Below are 20,769 nucleotides of genomic sequence, written 5' to 3'. Positions count from 1 at the left end.
GTTGGTGAAAAAAATCAACCCCCAAAATATTTAAGAGTCCCAAATGTCGCTGCAGTGCCTCGTGAGACCTGTAGTTCCCCATAATTCATAGATTTCAAAGCCAGAAGGGACCACTGTGATCCGCTATACCTCTGGTATAGCAAACACCATAGAACTTCCCCAAAATCATTTTGATCTGAACTAGAGCAGGTCTTTTAGGACTAGTCTACACTAGAAGTGCTACAGTGGGGCAGCTGTATGTATCCTGACAGGAGAGAGCTCTCCCGTTGGCATAACAAAACCACCTCTGCGAGAGGCGGTTGCTATGTCGGTGGGAGAAGCGCTGTCATACACTGGCTCTTAGGTTGGCGTAATTTATGTTGTTCGGGGATGGGGGCGGGGAGGTGGCTTATTCCCAGCCCTGAGCAACATAAATAATACCGACATAACCTGTAGTGTAGACAAGCCCTTAGAAAACGTCCAATCTTGATTTAAAAATTGTTAGTGATGGAGAATCCACCACAGCCCTTGGTAAGTTGTTCCAATGATTAATTACACTCGCTATTAAATATCTTGCACCTTATTTCCAGCCTGAATTTATCTAGCTTCAACTTCCAACCACTGGATCTTGTTAGATCTTTTTGCCTGCAAGATTGAAAAGCCCATTATCAAATATTTTTCCCCAGGTAGATACTCACAACCTTCTATTTGTTAAGCTAAATAGATTGAACTCCTTGAATCTATCACTATAAGGATATGACCCAGTTGCAACTATGTGGACGAATCCAGACAATCACTGTGCTGTCCAATGAACTCACACAGGAAAATGTTAAAAAACAAAAACACCCCATCACCTGTGGATGAACACTTTTCACAGAGTGATCACTCCATATCTGACCTCTCAGTGCTCCTCCTCAAAGGAATCCTGCACAAAACCTTCCAAAAAAACGAGCCTGGAAGCTTAAATTCATTACTCTGCTAGGCTATGTCTACACTACCGCAGTAAGTTGACCTAAGTTATGCCACTCCAACTATGTGAATAAGGTAGCTGGAGTTGACGTAGCGTAGGTTGACTTACTGTGGTGTCTACACCGCACTGGGTCGACAGGAGGCACTCTCCCGTTTACTTATCTTACTCTTCTCATTCATGGGGGAGTACTGGGGTCGATTGTAAAGCGATCTGTGGTTGATTTGGCAGGTCTTCATTAGACCTGCTAAATCAACCCCCAGTGCATCGATCACTGGAGCGTCGATCCGAATGTAGTGTAGACATAGCCTAGAAACTAAAAATCCTGGACTGAACAGAGACACTGGATTTATGGCTTATTACAACAATTGGTAACCCACTAACCCCGTAACTGCCTTTTTTGTCCTGTGACTGCAGAGGTGTTAATGGGCCATTCCACCTTGAATAGTCCCTTTCAATATATGCTAACTAGTTATGCTACTTATGGACAACAGAATGGCAGCTGAAATTCAATGTTGATAAATGCAAAGTAATGCCCATTGGGAAACATAATCTCAACCCCACATAAGAAATGATGGGGTCTAAATTAGCCGTTACCACTAAAGAAAGAGATCTTGAAGTCATTGTGGCTAGTTCTCTGAAAAGATCCACTCAATGTGCAGCGGCAGTCAAAAAAGCGAACAGAATGTTGGGAATCATTAGGAAAGAGAATAAGACAGAAAATATCATATTGCCTCTATATAAATCCATGGTACGCCCACATCTTGAATACTGCTTGCAGATTTGGTTGCTCCATCTCCAAAAAGTAATATTGGAACTGGAAAAGGTTCAGAAAAGGGCAACAAAAATTATTAGGGGTATGGAACAGCTTCCATATGAGGAGAGATTAATAAGACTGGGACTTTTCAGTTTGGAAAAGAGACGACTAAGAGAGGATATGATAGAGGTCTATAAAATCATGACTGGTGGAGAAAGTAAATAAGGAAGTTTTATATACTCCTTCTCATAACACAAGAACTAGGGGTCACCAAATTAAATTAATAGGGAGCAGGCTTAAAACAAAGAAAAGGAAGTATTTCTTCACACAATGCACAGTCAACCTGTGGAACTCCTTGCCAGAGGATGTTATAAAGACCAAGACCATAACAGGGTTTAAAAAGGAACTAGATAAATTCATGGAGGATAGGTTCATCAATGGCTATTAGCCAGGATGGGCAGGGAGACAAAACCATGCTCTGAAGTGTCGCTAGCTTATTTTTGCCCGAAGCTCGGAATGGGCGACAGGGGATGGATCACTTGATGATTCCCTGTTCTGTTCATTCCCTCTGAAGCACCTGGCATTGGACAGTGTCAGAAGACAGGACACTGGGCTAGATGGATCTTTGGTTTGACCTAGTATGGCGGCTCTTATTTTCTTAATCTGTTGCACCCTGCATTTTGCTATGACACTGGGAGAACCTTTCCTAGCCCTGAAGAAGAATTCAGGGTGCCTCAAAAGCTTGTCTCTCCCCCTCAGCAGAATTTGTTCCAATAAAAAAATACCAGCTCACCCACGTTGTCTCTCTATCACTCTCCGGCAGGTTTTCTAATCCTTTAATCATTCTTGTGGCCCTCCTCTGACCCCTCTGCAAGGTATCAACGCCCTTCGTGAATTGTGGGCACCAGCACCGGACACAGGAGTCCAGCTGCAACGGCACCAGGGCAGAATCCAGAGGTAAAACCATTTTCTATTCCTACTCACGATTCCCCTGTTCACGCATCCAGACATCACAGTGTCGCACTGGGAGCTCGTGTTCAGCTGATTATCCACCGAGACCCCCCCAGGACTTTTTCAGAGTCCCAAGATAGAGCCCCCAGCCTATCAGCAAGGCCTGATTTCTTTCCTCCTACATGGATAGACGTACATTTTTGAAGCATTATCATTAAGGGACTGAGCTGCAGGTTGGAGTAGGAAATTCCCTTTGATCAATAAGCCCTGTGGTATGTGGGCAGTGTTAGTATTTGCACTACAAGGCATCCTGCAGATCATATCAGCATTTGAATATAGGTGCGATGCAGGAAGCAGTGGGCGTGTGACTGCTGATGCTGCTTCCCGTCATTCTAACTAATATTGTCTCAAAAAGAACAGGAGGACTTGTGGCACCTTAGCGACGAAAAAAAAAATTTATTGGAGCATAAGCTTTCGTGAGCTACAGCGCACTTCCTCAGATGCAATTCACGAAAGCTCATGCTCCAATAAATTGGTTCGTCGCTAAGGTGCCACAAGTCCTCCTTTTCTTTTTGCGGATACAGACGAACACGGCTGCTACTCTGAAACCTAATATTGTCTCGTTTCCTTGTAAACCTCCCCCCCCCGCCCCCATCTGTCTGTATCCACCTCTTATCGCTTGTCTTAGAATCATAGAATCAGAAGGGACCCCCAGGGTCATCTAGTCCAGCGGCTCTCAACCTTTCCTGGCTACTGTGCCCCTTTCTGGAGGCTGATTTGTCTTGTGTACCCGAAGTTGCTCCTCACTTAAAAACGACTTGTTTACAAAATGAGACAAAAAACACAAAAAGGTGTCAGCCTCTATTATTGAAAAAATTCTGCCTTTCTCATTTTTCCCGTAGAATGATCAAATAAATCAGTTGGAATATAAATGCTGTACTGACATTTCAGTGTGTAGTCTATAGAGCAGTGTAAACAAGTCATGGTATGAAATTTTAGTTTGTACTGACTTCGCTCGTGCTTTTTATGTAGCCTGTTGTAAAACTAGGCAAATATCTAGATGGGTTGATGTACACTCTGGAAGACCTCTGCGTACCGAGGTAAGCGTACCTCTAGTTGAGAATCACTGATCTAGTCTAACCTCCTGCCAAGAAAGAGGCAGGATCTGTTGTGTCTATTCCATCCAAGACAGATGGCTGAGACTTGGATTGTCAGCTTTTTGGGGGCAGGGACTGTCTTTTCACCCTTCATTTGGACAGAGTTTAGAGCAACAGGGTCCTGGGACATGCCACTACGATAATGCAAAATAATAAATAATACTAATAATTCTCTGGCAGTGGAGCCTAGTGGGTCAAGCACAGGACTGGGACTCAGGAGACCTGGGTTCCATTCCCTGCTCTGCCACTGGCCTGCTGGGTGACCTTGGGCACGTCACTCCGCTCTGTGCCTCAGTTTCCTCATCTCTAAAATAAGGATACTGCCCTCTTTTGTAAAGTACTTTGAGCTCTACTGCTGCAAGGCACTAGAGAAGAGTGAGGTGTTATTCGCCAGGAGGTCTGACTCAGTACTGCCAACCTCAAACGTCCAAAAATCGTGAGTCAGACACTCAAACGATCTCAGGAGATTGGTTACGATTCGTTAATAAAACTCCCGCTTTCATCTAGCCCAACGCAGGAGTCCAGACTCTCAGCTGGCAGCGTTTGCTTTGATTAAAGACAGGCAGCAGAGCTGGAAGATAAAGGGAAGTTGCTTTCAGGGCTTGTCTACACAGGGGGATAATGTACACGTACAGGAGTGTGATTTCTGAAACCCATTAATGTGTTACGTGCTAACTAGTCCATGTAGGCCCTGCTGGTACACCCTAAAGTTTCCTTAGTGTGTTTTAACATCATGCTGACTACATTAAAGTGCACTAGGAAACCTTTAATGCACACCAGCCATGCCTGCACAGACCAGTTAGTGTGCAAGATAGTAGTGCGGTGTAGAAATCACCCCCCCGGTAGCGTGCATTGCAGCACTGTGTAGACAAGCCCACTGCATCATTTAGATCTAGGCTGAGATCTTCAAACGTGACTAGTGATTGCAGGTGGCCAATTTTTGATTCCTGCTGCATTCAGGGAAACAGAACTTTTCTTCTTTGTGAATAAACAGGATTGCAGCAAAGAAATACTTGACTTGTAGCATAAATTTCTCCTGCTAATGGAAACAATCCAGCAAGGCCCTGGATAGTGGTGAACCTCTTGGGTCAAAAGAGGTAGCAATAAAACCAACCACAGGATGAGAGGTCACTGGTTTTGCTCTGTTAAGGAGATCCTCGTGGTGAGGATGTTTCGCTTGCAATCTCAGCATGCCGTCACTGAGGGTGTGCAGTTCCTGGAAGCCCAGCTGGACACTGTTTAAGCAGCATTTGCTGAGGAGACCCCCAGCCCAATCCGAGGGACTGGTCCTTAGCTCCGTAGGGGCCTCACATTATGAAAGGGCCAGGCCACTTGGGACAGAGGCACCGTCCGTTGTGCTGTTGTGGGGCCAGATCGAAGTGGAATGGCATATCAGCACTTCTGCCGCATGGAAGGTGCCATTTGGTAGAGCATGACACACAGCATGACCTCCCACTTCTACGGGTCTCTCTAATATCCTGGGACCAACACGGCTACAACCACATGGCATAGGATAAATCTGTGACCGTTAATGTAGACTGCACAGGACTGTCTAGCAGAGACACCCCCGAGGGAGATAGCCTCGAGCTTTTCGCATCACAGGGGAGCTGGGAGACGCCGCAGCTGTTTGCATGATCATTGCATGTAACAAAGAACTCTAACCTAGCTCAGTGCATGGGCTCCTGGCAATGCACAAGGCTCAGATTGGCAGGTGTGATCAAAGGGAGGGGCTGTAATTGACAGTCAGTGACATGAAATGGCCACAGGGTGGCGCCACAACCTCAGAAATAGGAAAGAGCCACAATGGGGCTGGTGAAAAAAGAAACGATTTTGAGAAAATCAATAAATAAATTGGTTTATTTGAATTTTTTGGTGAAATTGTTTCATTTTTTGATATAACAATTTGAAACAAGACTAACGCGACATTTTTGTTTTGTTTCCAGTCGAAGTATGTTTATTGGGTTCAGGTTTTGAAACCTAAACTATTTTGGGGTTTTGATTTTCAGGGGCGATTGAATTTTTTTTCTTTATTGTCTGTTTTTTGAAGACAAAGAGGAAAGAAAGAAATGGAGGAAGACAAAAAAACCAAGCACATGCTGAATAGAAAACCAAAACCAACCCCCCCACCCCCCATTTGAGCTGGGACAAACATTTTGGTGGAGTTTAATTTACTTTTAATTGCATTTGGTGGGATTTGATGCCAGACCAAACCCATTTCATTTTTCTGAGAACTTTCAAAAGAAATTGAACTTCTTGTTTGCAAAAAATATCATTTGATTCCAAAAGCTGTTTTTTTGTTAAAGAAAAAAAGTAGTGACGAAACAGGTTTGTCTGGATCTAAACTCAAGGAGAAACATGCCCTGGAGAGACAGCCCAATGATTTAGTACCACAGGGCAGTCGAGGGACGTGGTGGTTTATATGATAATTGTGTATATTAAGAGGACCTCAGCTCCGTGCGTTGCATTCTGTGTAGACACAGGGCAGAACCTGGGATAAAAGGGAGGGGAAAGAGATCAGATATATGCTGTTTGCAGGGTTATAGCCGTGTTGGTCCCAGGATATGAGAGACAAGGTCGAGGATTTTATTGGACCAACTTCTGCTGGTGAGAGAGACAAGCTTTCAGGATCCACAGAGCTCTTATTAAGGTCTGGGTCAGGTCTGACCCCGAGAACTTGACTCTTTCACCAACCAAAATGGGTCCATTATGAGTATGTCTACACAGCAAAGAAAAACCAGCCGACTTGGGCTGGGGCCTGTTTCATTGCTGTGTAGACATCTGGGACCCTCCCACCACGGAGGGTCCTAGAACCCAGACTCCAGCCCAAGCCCAGGCGTCTGCACAGCAATGGAAGAGCCCCGCGAGCCCGAGTCGGCTGGCCCGGGCTAGCCGCAGGTGTCTCGTTGCCGTCACCCTCATAGACCCCGCCCACTTTGTCTCTCTCAGGAAATAGGCTGTAATTTAGACCCAGTGACATGAAACGGGCACAGGGCGGCGCTAGAGCTTCCGGAGTGGCAGCGGGCTGGGAGATTTTATTATTATAATGATTAGTAGCTATCTGTATCACCACAGTGCTTCGGAGCCCCCCGCCTGGAGCAGGACCCCATTGTGCTAGGCGCTGGACAAACACAGAACAAAAAGACAGTCCCTGCCCCACAATCTAAGACAAGCGACATCAGGTGGCTTTTTTCTAACAGATCTGCTCTGGCTCCAACAGGAATTAATTCAGGGATGCTGTGTGGCCGATGTTATACAGGGGGTCAGACTGGGTGGTCACAGGGGCTTCTTCTGACCTTGGAATCTATCAGACAGACAGAGACAGAGGGAGTACAAAGAAACAATGGGACAATCGTGGTCAGCATGACTGGCTGGGATCTCAGCTGTCTAACCAATGTCAAGTTTTCATAATCGTGGCTTGCTCTGGGAACTGCTCTAACCTGCTCTGAGAGTGGCTCTAACCCAAGCCAGTTTATACTCAGTGAGACCTTGCTCTCCTCAGACCCAGCAGCCAGGAAAGATGACCATGCAAGTCAGTGAATGGCTGAAGTTTAACCCTTTCAGTGTATCTGAGGAAGGGCTACAGCGATACCAACAGAGGGGTAGTGGTGTAGGCCTCTGGTGGGCTGCATACCCCAGACGGTGTGTGAGACTCGGCCAGGGGGCTGAGTCACAGAAAAAGCACCTGAGAAATCACCGACAGGGCTCCTCACAAACTGAAAGACTGCAGACCCTTCCGGCTAGAAGGTGAGGTGAGAGGTGGATGCCGCGCAGTTACAAACAGGATTTAATTTTATTTTGTTTCAAGGAGGTAACAAAAGGCAATACAGTAGCAGTGGGGGAGGTTTAGGTTGGATATTAGGAAAAACTTTTTCACTAGGAGGGTGGTGAAACACTGGAATGCGTTACCGAGGGAGGTGGTGGAATCTCCTTCCTTAGAAGTTTTTAAGGTCAGGCGTGACAAAGCCCTGGCTGGGATGATTTAGTTGGGGATTGGTCCTGCTTTGAACAGGGGGTTGGACTAGATGACCTCCTGAGGTCCCTTCCAACCCTGATATTCTATGATTCTAGGAATACCCACATGAATATACAGTGAGGTAAAGACATGTGGATAAAGGCTATGAACAGTAAATAACATGCTCTACAAAACAGATTTACAGATCTGATGCAAGCAACTTAAGCTCTGTGTGACCTCTGACCAACCACACTGGGACGTGCAATGGCTCACCATCAAATGGAGGATTTCCGCTTCCATGTGTCTGGATGGCTGACCTCTACCCTGCAAATACTCTTATCCTCATGCCCTTCGCTTCTGCCTCATGCAAAGTTACGAATATCTGCTCCTCTCTGCTGTCTGCAATCTATGGCCCCTGTTGCCTTCCCATCCTGCCCTCAGTGACCCCTCTGAAGTCCTGTTGCCATCAGTGGATTTGCACAGCGGGAACTCACTGCAATTTACTATATAATTCCAAGGCCGATGCATGAGCCTGAATTGAATCCAGCTCCCAGAGCTGAGCTCACTCCACAGAGAGGCGAAGGCACTAACAAGTTATCTGAGTTTCTGTAGTCAGGAGTTGGGACTTGGATACCTACAGGGAGCAGATCTGCTGAGCGAAAAAGGACTGCTTTTACAGAGTCATTTCTCAGAGGGAAATTGCCTGCAAAGTGTCTAAGTCTGCTGCAGAAGCTGACTATAGTAAAACAAACCCACTGGAGATATAGGTAGCTGCACCCTTCTCGTTGTTCTTTCAGTCCAATGCAGAAGCCAGCCCTACTTAAGTTCATGCACAGAGATCACAGAGTAGTTACAGGAAGGACTGAGCGCTGATAGCTTCCAATATCACCAGTAACACCTGTTGGTAGCTATGCCACTGAATTACCACAGGGCTCATTGATCAGAGAGAGTTTCCTGCTACAATTCATGAGTCACTTTCTTATTCATACATTTGCCAAGACAGAAAATTGGTCTCGTTAAGTGGCTTTGAATCCTGATTGGTTGGTAATTGGGAACATAGGACTGTCCAGTCTGGATCAGATCAGCGGTCCATGTACTCCAGAGGTCTCCAAACTCTGGAGCGTGCCCCCCTAGGGGGGCATGGAGGAACATCTGGGGGGGTGCGGTAGGGCCCAGGCCAGCTCCCATGGGGGACGGGGAGAGAGCGCCACCCAGCCCCACTCTGCCCCCAGCTTTGCTCCAGTCCTGCCCCCAACCGCATCCCTGACTCCGGGCCCTGCTCCTAACCCCGTCCCGCAGCCTCAGTGCAGCTCTGCTCCCAGCCCCACGCCAGCCCCCAGCTTTGACCACTGGCTGCGGCTCCGTTCCTGGCCCAGGGCCGAGGCTGGGGGTGAGTCTGGGAGAAGAGCCGGACCAGGCTGCTAGCCTGGCTGCCGGCCCCCACCACAACCCTGCTGTGGCTCCACCCCTGCCCCCAGCCTCGGCCCCTGGCCACAGCCCCGCTCCTGACCCCAGACCCACCAGCTTCCCAGCTGCGGCCCCAGCCTCGGCCCCCTTATCCCGTCCACATTCCCCCACTCCCCCGGAGCCGCAGCCCCAGCCCCACTCTTGGCTCTGGTTCCGGGGTGGGGGAGAGGGCGCAGACAGAGGTAAAGGGGGGTGTGACCCTCAAAAGTTTGGGGACTGCTGATCTACTCTGTGGTCAGAGAGGGGAGTGTGAACCCAGCCCCGAGTGGACAGGTTTGGAATTCCCTCTCTTGCTAATTGACTCCGCTGGTGAGTTTTTAACACCCCACTGCGGTAGGTCAGCATTATCAAGCCTATTTTATGGGTGGGAGACTGAGCCATAAAGAATTAAGACCCAGATCTCAAAAGTATTTAGTATTTTAATGGAAGTTAGGAGCCTAAATACCGTTGAGCGTCACTGACTTGGTCAAGGAATCTGTGGGCAGAACTACAATCTGAACTCAGATCTCTGAATCTTGAGTGCCCTAAGCAGAAAACCAGCCTCTTCTTTCACCCTCCGGTTGATTGCAGTTTGTCTAGGCTAGGATTTAAAGGTTTGGTCTCAGGATATGCTAGTTAGCACGTTGTAAAATTCCAGTCCAAGTACAGCCAAGACCATGGAGACTGTACAGATGGTAACTCATCAAGATGAAGCTGTCAGGCTACAAAATTGTTTAATTAAACTTTTTGTTCATCTGTGCGTGTGAAAATTTTTAATCAAGAAAGTGTTTTATGATGTTTTCATTTTTGACTAAGAAAACGTCACGAGTGGGTTTTTTTTCAATGTAGGAATAGTGTTTAAAAATAAACGTTAATAAATCCCACCATTTGATTAAGCTGATAAATCATTTTTTGGAAAACATTTCTTATTTCAAAAGAGGAAAATACTTCACATGGATAGAAGGGAGAGAGAGAAAAAACAATTTTGGTTAGAAACAGTTACAGTTTTTTAAAGAAATGAAACAAAACCCCTTTCCAACATTCTGCAATTTTTTTACTAGGCTTGTCTGAGGCCTTGTTCTTAGGCTCAGGCCTTTGGCTAAGCGGCAGGGGCAGCCATAAGCTGGGAAGCGAACGGTCACATCCTCACATCCCAAACCAGGCACATTGAAATAAGGTGCTATTGGGCTGCTAGGAACACAGTCCTGTCCTGATCGTGCCCATCGCCACCAGAGAAAGAAACAGATCTTAAGATGGTTTCAGAGTAACAGCCGTGTTAGTCTGTATTCGCAAAAAGAAAAGGAGGACTTGTGGCACCTTAGAGACTTAAGATGGTTAAAGAAAACTTAGTCTGATAGCCTCCGGTCTGGCAAGAAATCACTTCTCAGTGTTTGTGGTTGTGAAACCCTCATTTCTGTATCGTTTTATCTTTATGGCCCCCACTTTTCTATTGTTAATCTGTCTGGTTCTCTAATTGTTTCTGTCTGCGGTATAATTTATTTTGCTAGGGGCAAGTTAATGAGGGTAGTGGGATATAATTGGTTAGAGAATTATGTTACAATATGTTCGGATTGGTTAGTTACATTTCAGTAAAATGATTGGTTAAGGTACAGCTGAGAATATTACTATATAAACTGGGGTCAAACAGGAAGTGGGGGGACGGGAAATTGGAATCATGTTTGCTAAGGGGGGAACGGGAACAGGGAATAGGGAATGCAGCATCAGAGTTGGGAAGGGGGACGCGGGGTAAAGCAGGGGTTCTCAAACTGGGGGTTGGGACCCATCGGGGGTTGCAAGGTTATTATATGTGGGGAGGGTCGCGAGCTGTCAATCTCCACCCCAAACCCCGCTTTGCCTCCAGCATTTATAATGGTGTTAAATATATTAAAAAGGGGGTTTTAATGTATAAGGAGGGTCGCACTCAGAGACTTGCTATGTGAAAGGGGTCCCCAGTAAAAAAGTTTGAAAGCCACTGGGGTAAACGCTCTGCAGCATGGGAGCCGGGAAGGGGGGGACGCGGGGTAAAGGCTCTGCGGCGTGGGAGCCGGGCAGGGGGACGCGGGGTAAAGGCTCTGCGGCGTGGAAGCCGGGCAGGGGGGCACGGGGTAAAGGCTGTGCGGTTTCGGAGCCGGGCAGGGGGACGCGGGGTAAAGGCTCTGCGGCATGGGAGCCGGGCAGGGGGGCGCGGGGTAAAGGCTCTGCGGCGTTGGAGCCGGGCAGGGGAACGCGGTGTAAAGGCTCTGCGGCGTTGGAGCCGGGCAGGGGGACGCGGGGTAAAGGCTCTGCGGCGTTGGAGCCGGGCAGGGGGACGCGGGGTAAAGGCTCTGCGGCGTGGGAGCCGGGCAGGGGGAAGCGGGGTAAAGGCTCTGCGGCGTGGGAGCCGGGCAGGGGGGCGCGGGGTAAAGGCTCTGCGGCGTGGGAGCCGGGCAGGGGGGCGCGGGGTAAAGGCTCTGCGGCGTGGGAGCCGGGCAGGGGGGCGCGGGGTAAAGGCTCTGCGGCGTGGGAGCCGGGCAGGGGGGCGCGGGGTAAAGGCTCTGCGGCGTGGGAGCTGGGCAGGGGGGCGCGGGGTAAAGGCTCTGCTGCGTGGGAGCCGGGCAGGGGGGCGCGGGGTAAAGGCTCTGCGGCGTTGGAGCCGGGCAGGGGGACGCGGGGTAAAGGCTCTGCGGCGTGGGAGCCGGGCAGGGGGACTCGGGGTAAAGGCTTTGCGGCGTGGGAGCCGGGCAGGGGGATGCGGGGTAAAGGCTCTGCGGCGTCGGAGCCGGGCAGGGGGACGCGGGGTAAAGGCTCTGCGGCGTTGGAGCTGGGAAGGGAACCCTGGGGAACAGACTCTATCGGTGTATAGAGATAAGCCCGACTGGTGTGAAGGCCTCGGAATATGCTTGCTTGGAAACGAACCCCAATAAACGTCGCATTGTCTGCCCTTCGGACTTCTGGTCTTCTGCTTTCTGTCTGTGTGACAAGAACCAGGGGAGAGGGTGAAGGGAAACCCCTCTATCACACCACATTGGTTCTGTTTTACAGGAGACTGCAGCATGGCCGTCTCTGTCGTGGGAGCACAATTGACACCTTTTGCGAGCAGCAGCCCAAAGAGATCACACAGGAAAGGAAGGCTAAAGGTTGGTGGCGACTCAGGGAACGTTTGTTACGATGTTGAGGCTTCTGAAGTAGATACTTTCCAGTAAAGGAGACAGGCCTCAAGCCAAATCATATGAAAACAGTGCACGCTGCACAGTGCTGGCAAAACCGAGGGCTAGTTTCCCCTCAGAGTAGAAAGGGGCAGGACCTAATCAGAAGATTTTCTTGGTATGGTTAGTTTATTTATAGAAGGTACAAATACCCGTGCCCAGGACTTAGCAGCTATTCCTCAGCCTCTCTGATGAGCTGGTAACATACTAGCTAATTAGTGACCCCAGTTGGATGTAATGGGGCTAAATTAGAAACCGAGCCCAGCTGTGGTGGTGAAGAAGGCAGAACATTACTCACTAGGGCTGGGGACTCAGTAGAGGAGGAAGACCCTGGAGAAAGGAACAAAGCAGGTTCCCCTCCAGGAAAAGCCTGAGGAAGTCAAGTGTAGAGACCCACCTAGAGCAGAATCAGCTCCTGAGGGGTAGCCCTGATTGAAGCCCTACATCGGGGAAGAGAAGAGAGGCCCAGGAGGGGTGGGAAACCAGTTCATGTGGAATTTTGGACTCCCCACGGGGAAAAAGCCTGGAAAGTCAATGCCTTGACAAGAGTGAGGAGAACTGAGAGAAGCCCTGGAGGGCTGAAGGACCTTTTGTGTACGTCAACTGGGACGCTGAGTACCCCAGAAGCGGAGCGGACCATTACGTGACTCCGCTGGAGGAGAACACTCTGAAGGTGAGTTGGGAGACGACGCAGGCTGAGAAAGACCATTGCACATCTGTGGGAGAACCCAGTAGGGGCACCAGAGAGGAGGACCCCATGCAACACTGGGGCCAGAGACAAAAGGGCACCCACAAAGCAGAGACATGCTCTTCCAGTCCTGTTTCTTGAACAGAAGAGGTTGCAAACGGTTCACAGGCAATCCTTGCAGAAACACCAGCTAAGGATATGTCTACACTGCAAAAAGAGGTATGTCTTTTAACTCACATTAGCTAACTTGGATTAAAATAGCAGTAAAGACACAGCAACTTGGGTTTTATCTCAGGGTTAGCAGCTCAATTCCACCCCCAGCTCCTCTAAGGCTTTAATTTGAGCTGCTGACCCAAGTTAAAAGCCAAGTTGATGGGTCTTCACTGCAATTTTAATCTGAGTTAGGTAACCCAGGTTAAGAACCCATAGGGTGACCAGACAGCAAATGTGAAAAATCGGGACAGGGGGTGCAGGGTAATAGGAGCCTATGTAAGAAAAACACCCAAAAATTGTGACTGTCCTAATAAAATCAGGACATCTGGTCACCCTACGAACACACCTTTTATTTTTCAGTGTAGACATACGCTAAAGCCCTGTCAACAAGGAACAGCTTTGTCTTTCTGGGAGTTTGTCTTCACTGCAAAGTCAGCTGAAGTTATAACTCAAATGCTGCCCTAACTTGAGTCCTGTCTGCACACAAAAGCCCTTATTTCAAATGCAATGTTGCTCGTAGCTCACATTGTTGTCCCATCGGCGAGTACCACTTGAGTGAGCACAACTCATCAGCTGCTAACACAGCTGCTCTGTAGTGTGGATGCAGGCTAGCACAAATTCAGTGCCACGAGTCCTCCAATGCCTTCCCACAATTCCCCAGTGTGCCCCAAAAGGACAGACAAGTTCTCCAACAATTCACTGGGAAAGAATTCCTAGAGCGGCTCAGCTCACTGGAGAACTATAGGATGTATCCCGAGAAGTTGTAGCACCACATTCAGGTGAGAGCAGAGCCATTGTGGACACGGCAACATGAGTGGTATTTCTGTGGCCTGGGCAGTCTCACTGGAGCTAGGCTAACTCAGGAGTACAGCTCTGCAGCTAACTGGTTTCTCAGTTCACTGGCACTCCTGAAATACAAGGAAAAAGATTAGTTTCAGATCAACCCAAAATGAAAATGTTTCAAAATTTGCAGCATACCAAAAAGTCAGAAAAAATTCATTTAGGGTCAAAGAAAAATGGTTCATTTCACCCACAACAAATGTTTTGTTTCGATTTTGAGCTTTTATTTTATATTGAATAAAATTGAAGGAAATTTCAAACTGAAAAGTTGTTTCAAATCAAAATGTTTTCAGAATTTTTTTTAACTGAAGCAATTTGGTAAATTCAGCACAATTGCACAAAATGTTTCATGCCCCAAATCTGCATGTTCCATAAAAAACAAAGTTTTGGTCGAAAAATTCCCCCCGCCCCCCGAATTCTATGTGAGACGAGTCACTCCAGTGCAAATCAGATGAGTTAGCTCTGCAGTGAGGATGTAACCTGTGGACTCTTGCACAAATCTAACTTCTTAAACCACTCTGTGGCCCGTTTCCTTCCTCGGTGCCTTGATTTTACACCCAATGAAAGCTGCTCATCTAAGATGGCCTCAAGAGATGGCCTGGCTACTAATCCTGAGATTCCTGTGTGCATAATGGGAGAAGTTTGCACCTCTTGCCATAACCATACTCCGTGATTCCAGCACTCCTGCCTAAGAAAAATATTGCTATTGAGGCAGCTGACATCAGGCCTGGGTCTCAACAAACCAGCAACATAAAGGAAGATATACAAATGGTCTTTTTTCTGATCGGAGAATGAATTAGAACTTATTGGTTAATGACAGGCAGTGCCGAATATGGAAGAATCTGCTATTTATTTTTTAAAACATGTGTACATGAGTTTATTGCTCACGGGAACAGAGAGATCTGACACCGTGTTCGGTTTTTTAAGGATACCATTTGGCATAGCCGAAGCCCCGGCAGCGTTTCAGAGAAAAAACAGTGACACTGAGAAGGTCATAGCGGTTGTAATGGAAATCAGCTCCACACGAGCTCTCAGTGTGACACTGTGGCTAAGAAGGCCAAAGACATCCTTTGATGTATAAGGAGGGGCATATCAAGTAGGAATAGGTGTTACATCTGTATGCAACATGAGTGAGACCCTTACTGGTCTGTCCAGCTGTGACATCAACTCTGAAGCTCCTGGCAGGGTTGCCTGGGAGGATTGAACCTGGAATCCTGTGAAGCACCGAGCTTCTGCTACCTGAGCTAAAGGGCTGCTTCATTAGCCCTGAGGCAGTCGCAGACTCCTAAACCACTAAACCTGGTTCAGCCACTAGAGGGAGACATGGAGGCACATTGGGTTAACCTGCTTTGCACTTAATTTAGCTAGTCAAAAATTTTTGTCAAAATGTTACTTTTTCCAATGGAAAATGGATTATGTGCAAAACAGACATTTTAATTCAAACTGTTTGGAATTTCATTGAAAAACAAATCTAAAATTGAATTTAAGACTAAAAAATGTTCGTTTTTTCAGATTTTTTTCTTTGTTTTTATTAACAGATCCATTCTTTTAGAACAGAAATCTTATAACTTAAATAGAGAAACTTAGTGTTACACACAAATACACATTTATAAACTGGCCTATGGAAGTCCCTAAAGCTGCATTGGCAAGACCTGCTACCAGTCACTTTCCTCAACTTTGTGATCTTGATCACATATTGTGGTTGATGCTTTTCTACTCTTTGTCTTCCTCTTCTATCTTTTCAGTTGCTAGCATCAGTTAAAGTCTTTCATCTCACGTTTAGGTCCAAACTTTGATTTTTCTTGCATTTTAGTTGTGCAACCTACGTATTAGCTGTCCCACCAAAATGCTGCAAAATGTTAAACTTCAAACACACACACACACACACACAGAGAAAAATATCAATGAAGATAAAAAATGTCTCATTTTCACTATTTTTTTTTCCTGGAGAGGGAGGGGGGACATTGCTGTACAGTTCTATGTAAAATGTTAGCTCAAAAGTGTATGTTTTGCCCTCTGTGTTTGAAAACCTGTAACAGCGATAGGTATTTCATTTAAATACATTTAGACAATCTCTTTTCCGCCATGCCTATAGTTCTTAATTTCTTTCTGCTTCTGATATTGTTTCTGGTGGTGGGTTTGCCAGGTCATGCTGTGACAATGGACATACTCTCCTTGAAAATAATATTTGGTTTCACTTAAAATGGTTTGTAAAACTCTCCTGTGAAATAACCATTTTGATTTAAAGAAATCTGTTCCCGTTGCAGCAGCGGCTCTGAATGCTCCAGAGACAAGAAACACTTCTTGCTCCATACAAACTGGAAAACACTTTGACAACGACGTTACAATTGGCATTTGGCAGATTTGCACTTTTTAACCTCTATCAAGCATTTGGAGGATATAGTGGTTTGTGCAACTGAAGCGACAAAATATTAAGACTATTTTATGTCTGACCACCACAGAGGCGGGTCGAGTTATTTTCCGTATAGGTTTGGTACGTGTTCAGGGCAAAGCCACACATATCTGGGTAGCAGCTAAGCAGAGATGGGGGCTGAGTTTGTTGCAATGGAACAAAAATTTCAACTTCCGCAGCACGTGTATATATATATATAAATATATATATAAACAACCAGCCACTCAACATTGTTTGTGTGCCTTTTGGTAGCATCTATAGAACACAACTGAAATCAGGCCTCCATTGCACTGCATACTGTAGTAGGAAGAGGGCCTGAAACATAAACCTTTGAATCAGAGGCCTGGTTTGAGGCCTGAGGCCTGGGCTAAAGTAGTGGTCCAAGCTTTGCTAATATAAAGCAAAGTCAGGGCTGATAGTGCAAAAACACACATTCCTAAGGAGTGCTAGGCACAACGCACTCACAAAAGCACATTCCAGAAGGGTGGTACCAGAACACCTTGATACCAAAATGGAGTCTCAAAGAAAGTGTCTTTGGCCAGCTGAAGGGATAGTGAAAAGTCCGGCCACTAACTGAGCTGTATCCCTTGTCACAGGCATACATGCACTGAGTGTACTTGTAGCAATCATAAGGTACCTATACAGTGCTTCAGCAACAATAAACCAGGCTGGGTGCCTTCATACCTTAACGGATCTTGTGGTCATTGGGAGGTTTGCTCAAGGTCTGCTCTGCCAGCTGTCTGCATGGAGCTGGGATGGCAAACAGAGAGAACACACACACACAGCCAAATATCTGACGACACATACTGTACAAATACTTCGTAAGAGACAGCCTGTGCCCCAAAAAGCTTCCAATCTGAATGGGAAGGAGAAATGAAGGACTGAGGCCCAGAGATTTAAGTGACTTGCCCAAAGTCACTTAGTGAGTCTGTGTCACAGAGCTGGGATTTGAACCCCCAAGTTGTTCCTTATCCACAAGAGCATCCTTGCTCACTAAGGTTTTCAGAGCTTATGTAAGGTAGCCTACATACGCTCCAACTCTATACTTGTGAGTCTGGTCCCTGTGCGTTGCGAAATCTATGGAACTTGTGCACAGACCCCGGACTCTCAAGTTACCCCTAGCAAAATCCAGCATAGCAGCCTCTGGGACAGAGACAGGAAGGAAGAAAGCAGCCGTGATATGCCATCTACCCAACGCCGTCTCTTTTCAAAGGAAGCATCTGTATAAGAGCTTGACGATCCCAAAGCTGTGGGAAAGGGAGAGGGGGCAGGTCTGGATTGGGCTGTTCCCAGCAGGTCTGGGAAATACCCGTTGTAATTTTATTTCCACGCCCTTTCTCAATTTTTATGCAGCAAAAAATGCCCCCCCCCCCCCCCCCCCCAGCTCGCAGAGCTGCAGTTTACAGGAAAGCATGGGGGCGTCTGGAAGCCAATCAATTCAATGCCTCCCAGCTCTGCAAGTGCAAATGCCTTGATTGAAACGACGCGATCGTTTCAGTCCTTAGCCTTAAACGGCAAAGGGAATCCACAGAGCGGTGATAGGAAAGAAATTCAACAGCTTCTGATAGATAAGACTTCCTGGCTTTGGATGTGGTGTTCATTTTGTTTTATGCACAATAGGTGGTTCTCCTGATTCACAGCTCCGCTTACTGGTGTGCTCTCTTCTTGGGCTGTACATGCCATGGCTGGGGACGTCGTCTATGCTGACTTAGACATCCCGGGAGCCCGCTTACCTCGTTCATCTCAACCCCACAGTGAGTGTGTTCTTACGTCCTACTTTTGTGCTAAGACTGGGATTTTCAGGTACATCTCCCGGTGTCTACCTGGAGAGGAGTGTACAGAGATGGGGTCCAAAACAGAGACACTAGTTTGTGTAATATAAAGTCATAGAAATGTAGGAGTAGACGGGACCTTGCTGGGTCATGTGGTCCATCCCCCCGTGCTGGACAGGACCAAATCTGGGCCTTGGGTCTAGCTGAGTAAATGACTATTTATTAGTTGATATGTATAGTACAGTATATTTTAAACTTTGTACTGTGTCCATGTAAATGTCTCCCAGGCCGCTTCAGAACCGACTGTACTCCTAGCACAGAAAGACAGGCAGAGTATAGTTTTCTCAGAGTATCCTTAATGCTTATTTTAGTTTATTATTTACAAACTTGGGGTGGAAACAAGTTAATGCCGTAGGTGACAATGTTTCCTGCTGAGTGTCTCTAGAATAATGGGGTAGGTAAAGGCTGGCACGGATTCACAGGGTCTCGTCTGTACCCCTTCAGCGTCCCAAACCCCCAGGGTTCACGCAGTGCCACAGTGGTCCATGGACCCCAAGACTGGGTCTTTGGGCACACGTGATCCCTGCCACAAATCCAGCCAAGCCAGAGCCCTGTGGGTGGCTTGTTCTGTATCCCTCCAAGGGCACAATGCGCTCAGGGAGTATTTGCAGTGATGCAGGCGGCCTTTTCCGAACACGGTAACCATTTATTAGTCACCTGGCTACAGACTCTGAACATCCTTGGGTTGGCAAAGAAGCAAAAGTTACATCATCGTCCATCCTGGCCAAGCCAGTGCTATGAACCAGCCAAGCTGCAATGGATTTCATCTCTGGCTCTCTCTCTGTCCCTTTGTCCTCCCCAGGGGAGAGCTTCTTAGTCCCTGCATAGGGAAGTCCCTATTCCAGCCACCGAGCACCATTTTCCCTTTTGTTCTCCAGCTCTGTTCACATGTCTCACCTGATGAAGTTTCCTGCTCTTAGGCATTGATGGTTCAGTCCTTGGGACTTCTCTCTGAACCTTCTGTTGATCTGGGTCGGTTTCAGCCAGTGCATTAAGGACCCAATTCATGCCAGCCAGGCAGCAAGGTGACACACACACCCATGTCTCCTTCACTTTTCCAGGAGCAATGTTAATTCCCCTCCTGCCAACACGTTGGTGGCAATGCAAAGTTCAGAGGAAAACTGAGTCATGCATAGGAATCATGAAAATATTACAAATTTTTCCCACTTTGTCACAGAAGGGATGAAAAAAAGCTTCCACGGTTCAGTTTGGGGAAGAATGAGCGAGAATGAGCATTGAGATTCGGGATGCTCAGAGAGTGAATTTAAATGTATTATTTCAGAAGCAGGGCAAAGACCCTGCTCTCATTTAAACCAGTGTAAACCCAGACTAACTAGTTCTGGAGTCACTGTGGATTGACACCACGGTCACTGAGATCAGGATCCAACCCCGACTCCATTGACTGCAGTGAGGTCACTCAGGATTTACACCAGGGTCCGTGAGATCAGAATTTAGCCCTGAATCCTTCAGCTAAGAAGCTTACATTTGCAACCGAAAGAAAAGGAGGACTTGTGGCACCTTAGAGACTATCAAATTTATTTGAGTATAAGCTTTCGTGAGCTACAGCTCACTTCATCGGATGCCATATCAGCATGGAGTAGAGCAGCAGAATTACTTCTTGTGTCTTGCTTACAACACTCCTGTTAATACATCCCAGCATGATGTTAGGGGTGGGGTTTTTTTTGTTGTTTGTTTGTTTTTTGCAACAGTGTTAAACTGCTTACTGATGCTTGGTCTGAAATAAATAAAAATCCTTAGATGTTACCTGGGGCTTTTCACCCCTAGATTTCAAAGTGCTTTACAATGGTCAGTATCATTATCCCTGTTTTACACATGAGGAAACTGAGGCACAGAGCAAGAAAATGACTTGCCTGGCATCCCCCAGGTGGTCAGTGCAGTAGCTGGGAAAGAACCGTGGTTTCCTGCATCCCACTCCACCGGTCCATCCACTAGGCCGATAAAACAAAATGAAAGTGACCTTGGTTTAAAGCCACCCCCTCCATGTTCTCTCTCAGCAGTTGATTTCCTCTCCCGGGGCCAGGGCATTACATTTATTCACTCTGACATTTTCGCCAGCTGCTAGCCGCCCCCAGGGCTCTGATCTCGTTTAATCAATTATGTCCCCATCCAATTTTGGTGTCGTCTGCTGATTTGATGTACGATGTTAATCAGCTGTGATAAGGGCACAGGTAGAGCTGTTTAGTTTTGGTGTTCGTTGCCATAATCTTGTTTTCTGGACTGTTAAATGTAAGACGCCTGGCTGGGGTGTGAAGGGATTTTAGAAGGAGGATCTTGAAAAGCAAGAGACACCCTCTGTTGTTTCTCTCACAACGACTCTATTTTTGCTCTTTCTGGTTTTCTTTGGTCTCGGATAAAAACCTTACCCCTT

The 20,769-nt window shown here is 47.0% G+C and overlaps 1 protein-coding gene across 1 annotated transcript in view; it reads right to left on the bottom strand.

The window, feature by feature from the left end:
* Positions 1-20,769, bottom strand: part of LOC140898184 (killer cell lectin-like receptor subfamily B member 1B allele C) — a 117,269-nt gene that overhangs the window by 14,832 nt on the left and 81,668 nt on the right. The window contains exon 3 of the mRNA XM_073311614.2: positions 2,757-2,772. Within this exon, the coding sequence (XP_073167715.1) occupies positions 2,757-2,772 (16 nt within the window). The remainder of the gene's footprint in view (positions 1-2,756; positions 2,773-20,769) is intronic.

Source organism: Lepidochelys kempii, chromosome 14 (genome assembly GCF_965140285.1).
Source record: "Lepidochelys kempii isolate rLepKem1 chromosome 14, rLepKem1.hap1, whole genome shotgun sequence".
Classification (NCBI taxonomy): Eukaryota; Metazoa; Chordata; order Testudines; family Cheloniidae; genus Lepidochelys; species Lepidochelys kempii.
The sequence above is the reverse complement of the archived record's forward strand: the minus strand, read 5'-3'. Positions and strand labels throughout refer to the sequence as shown.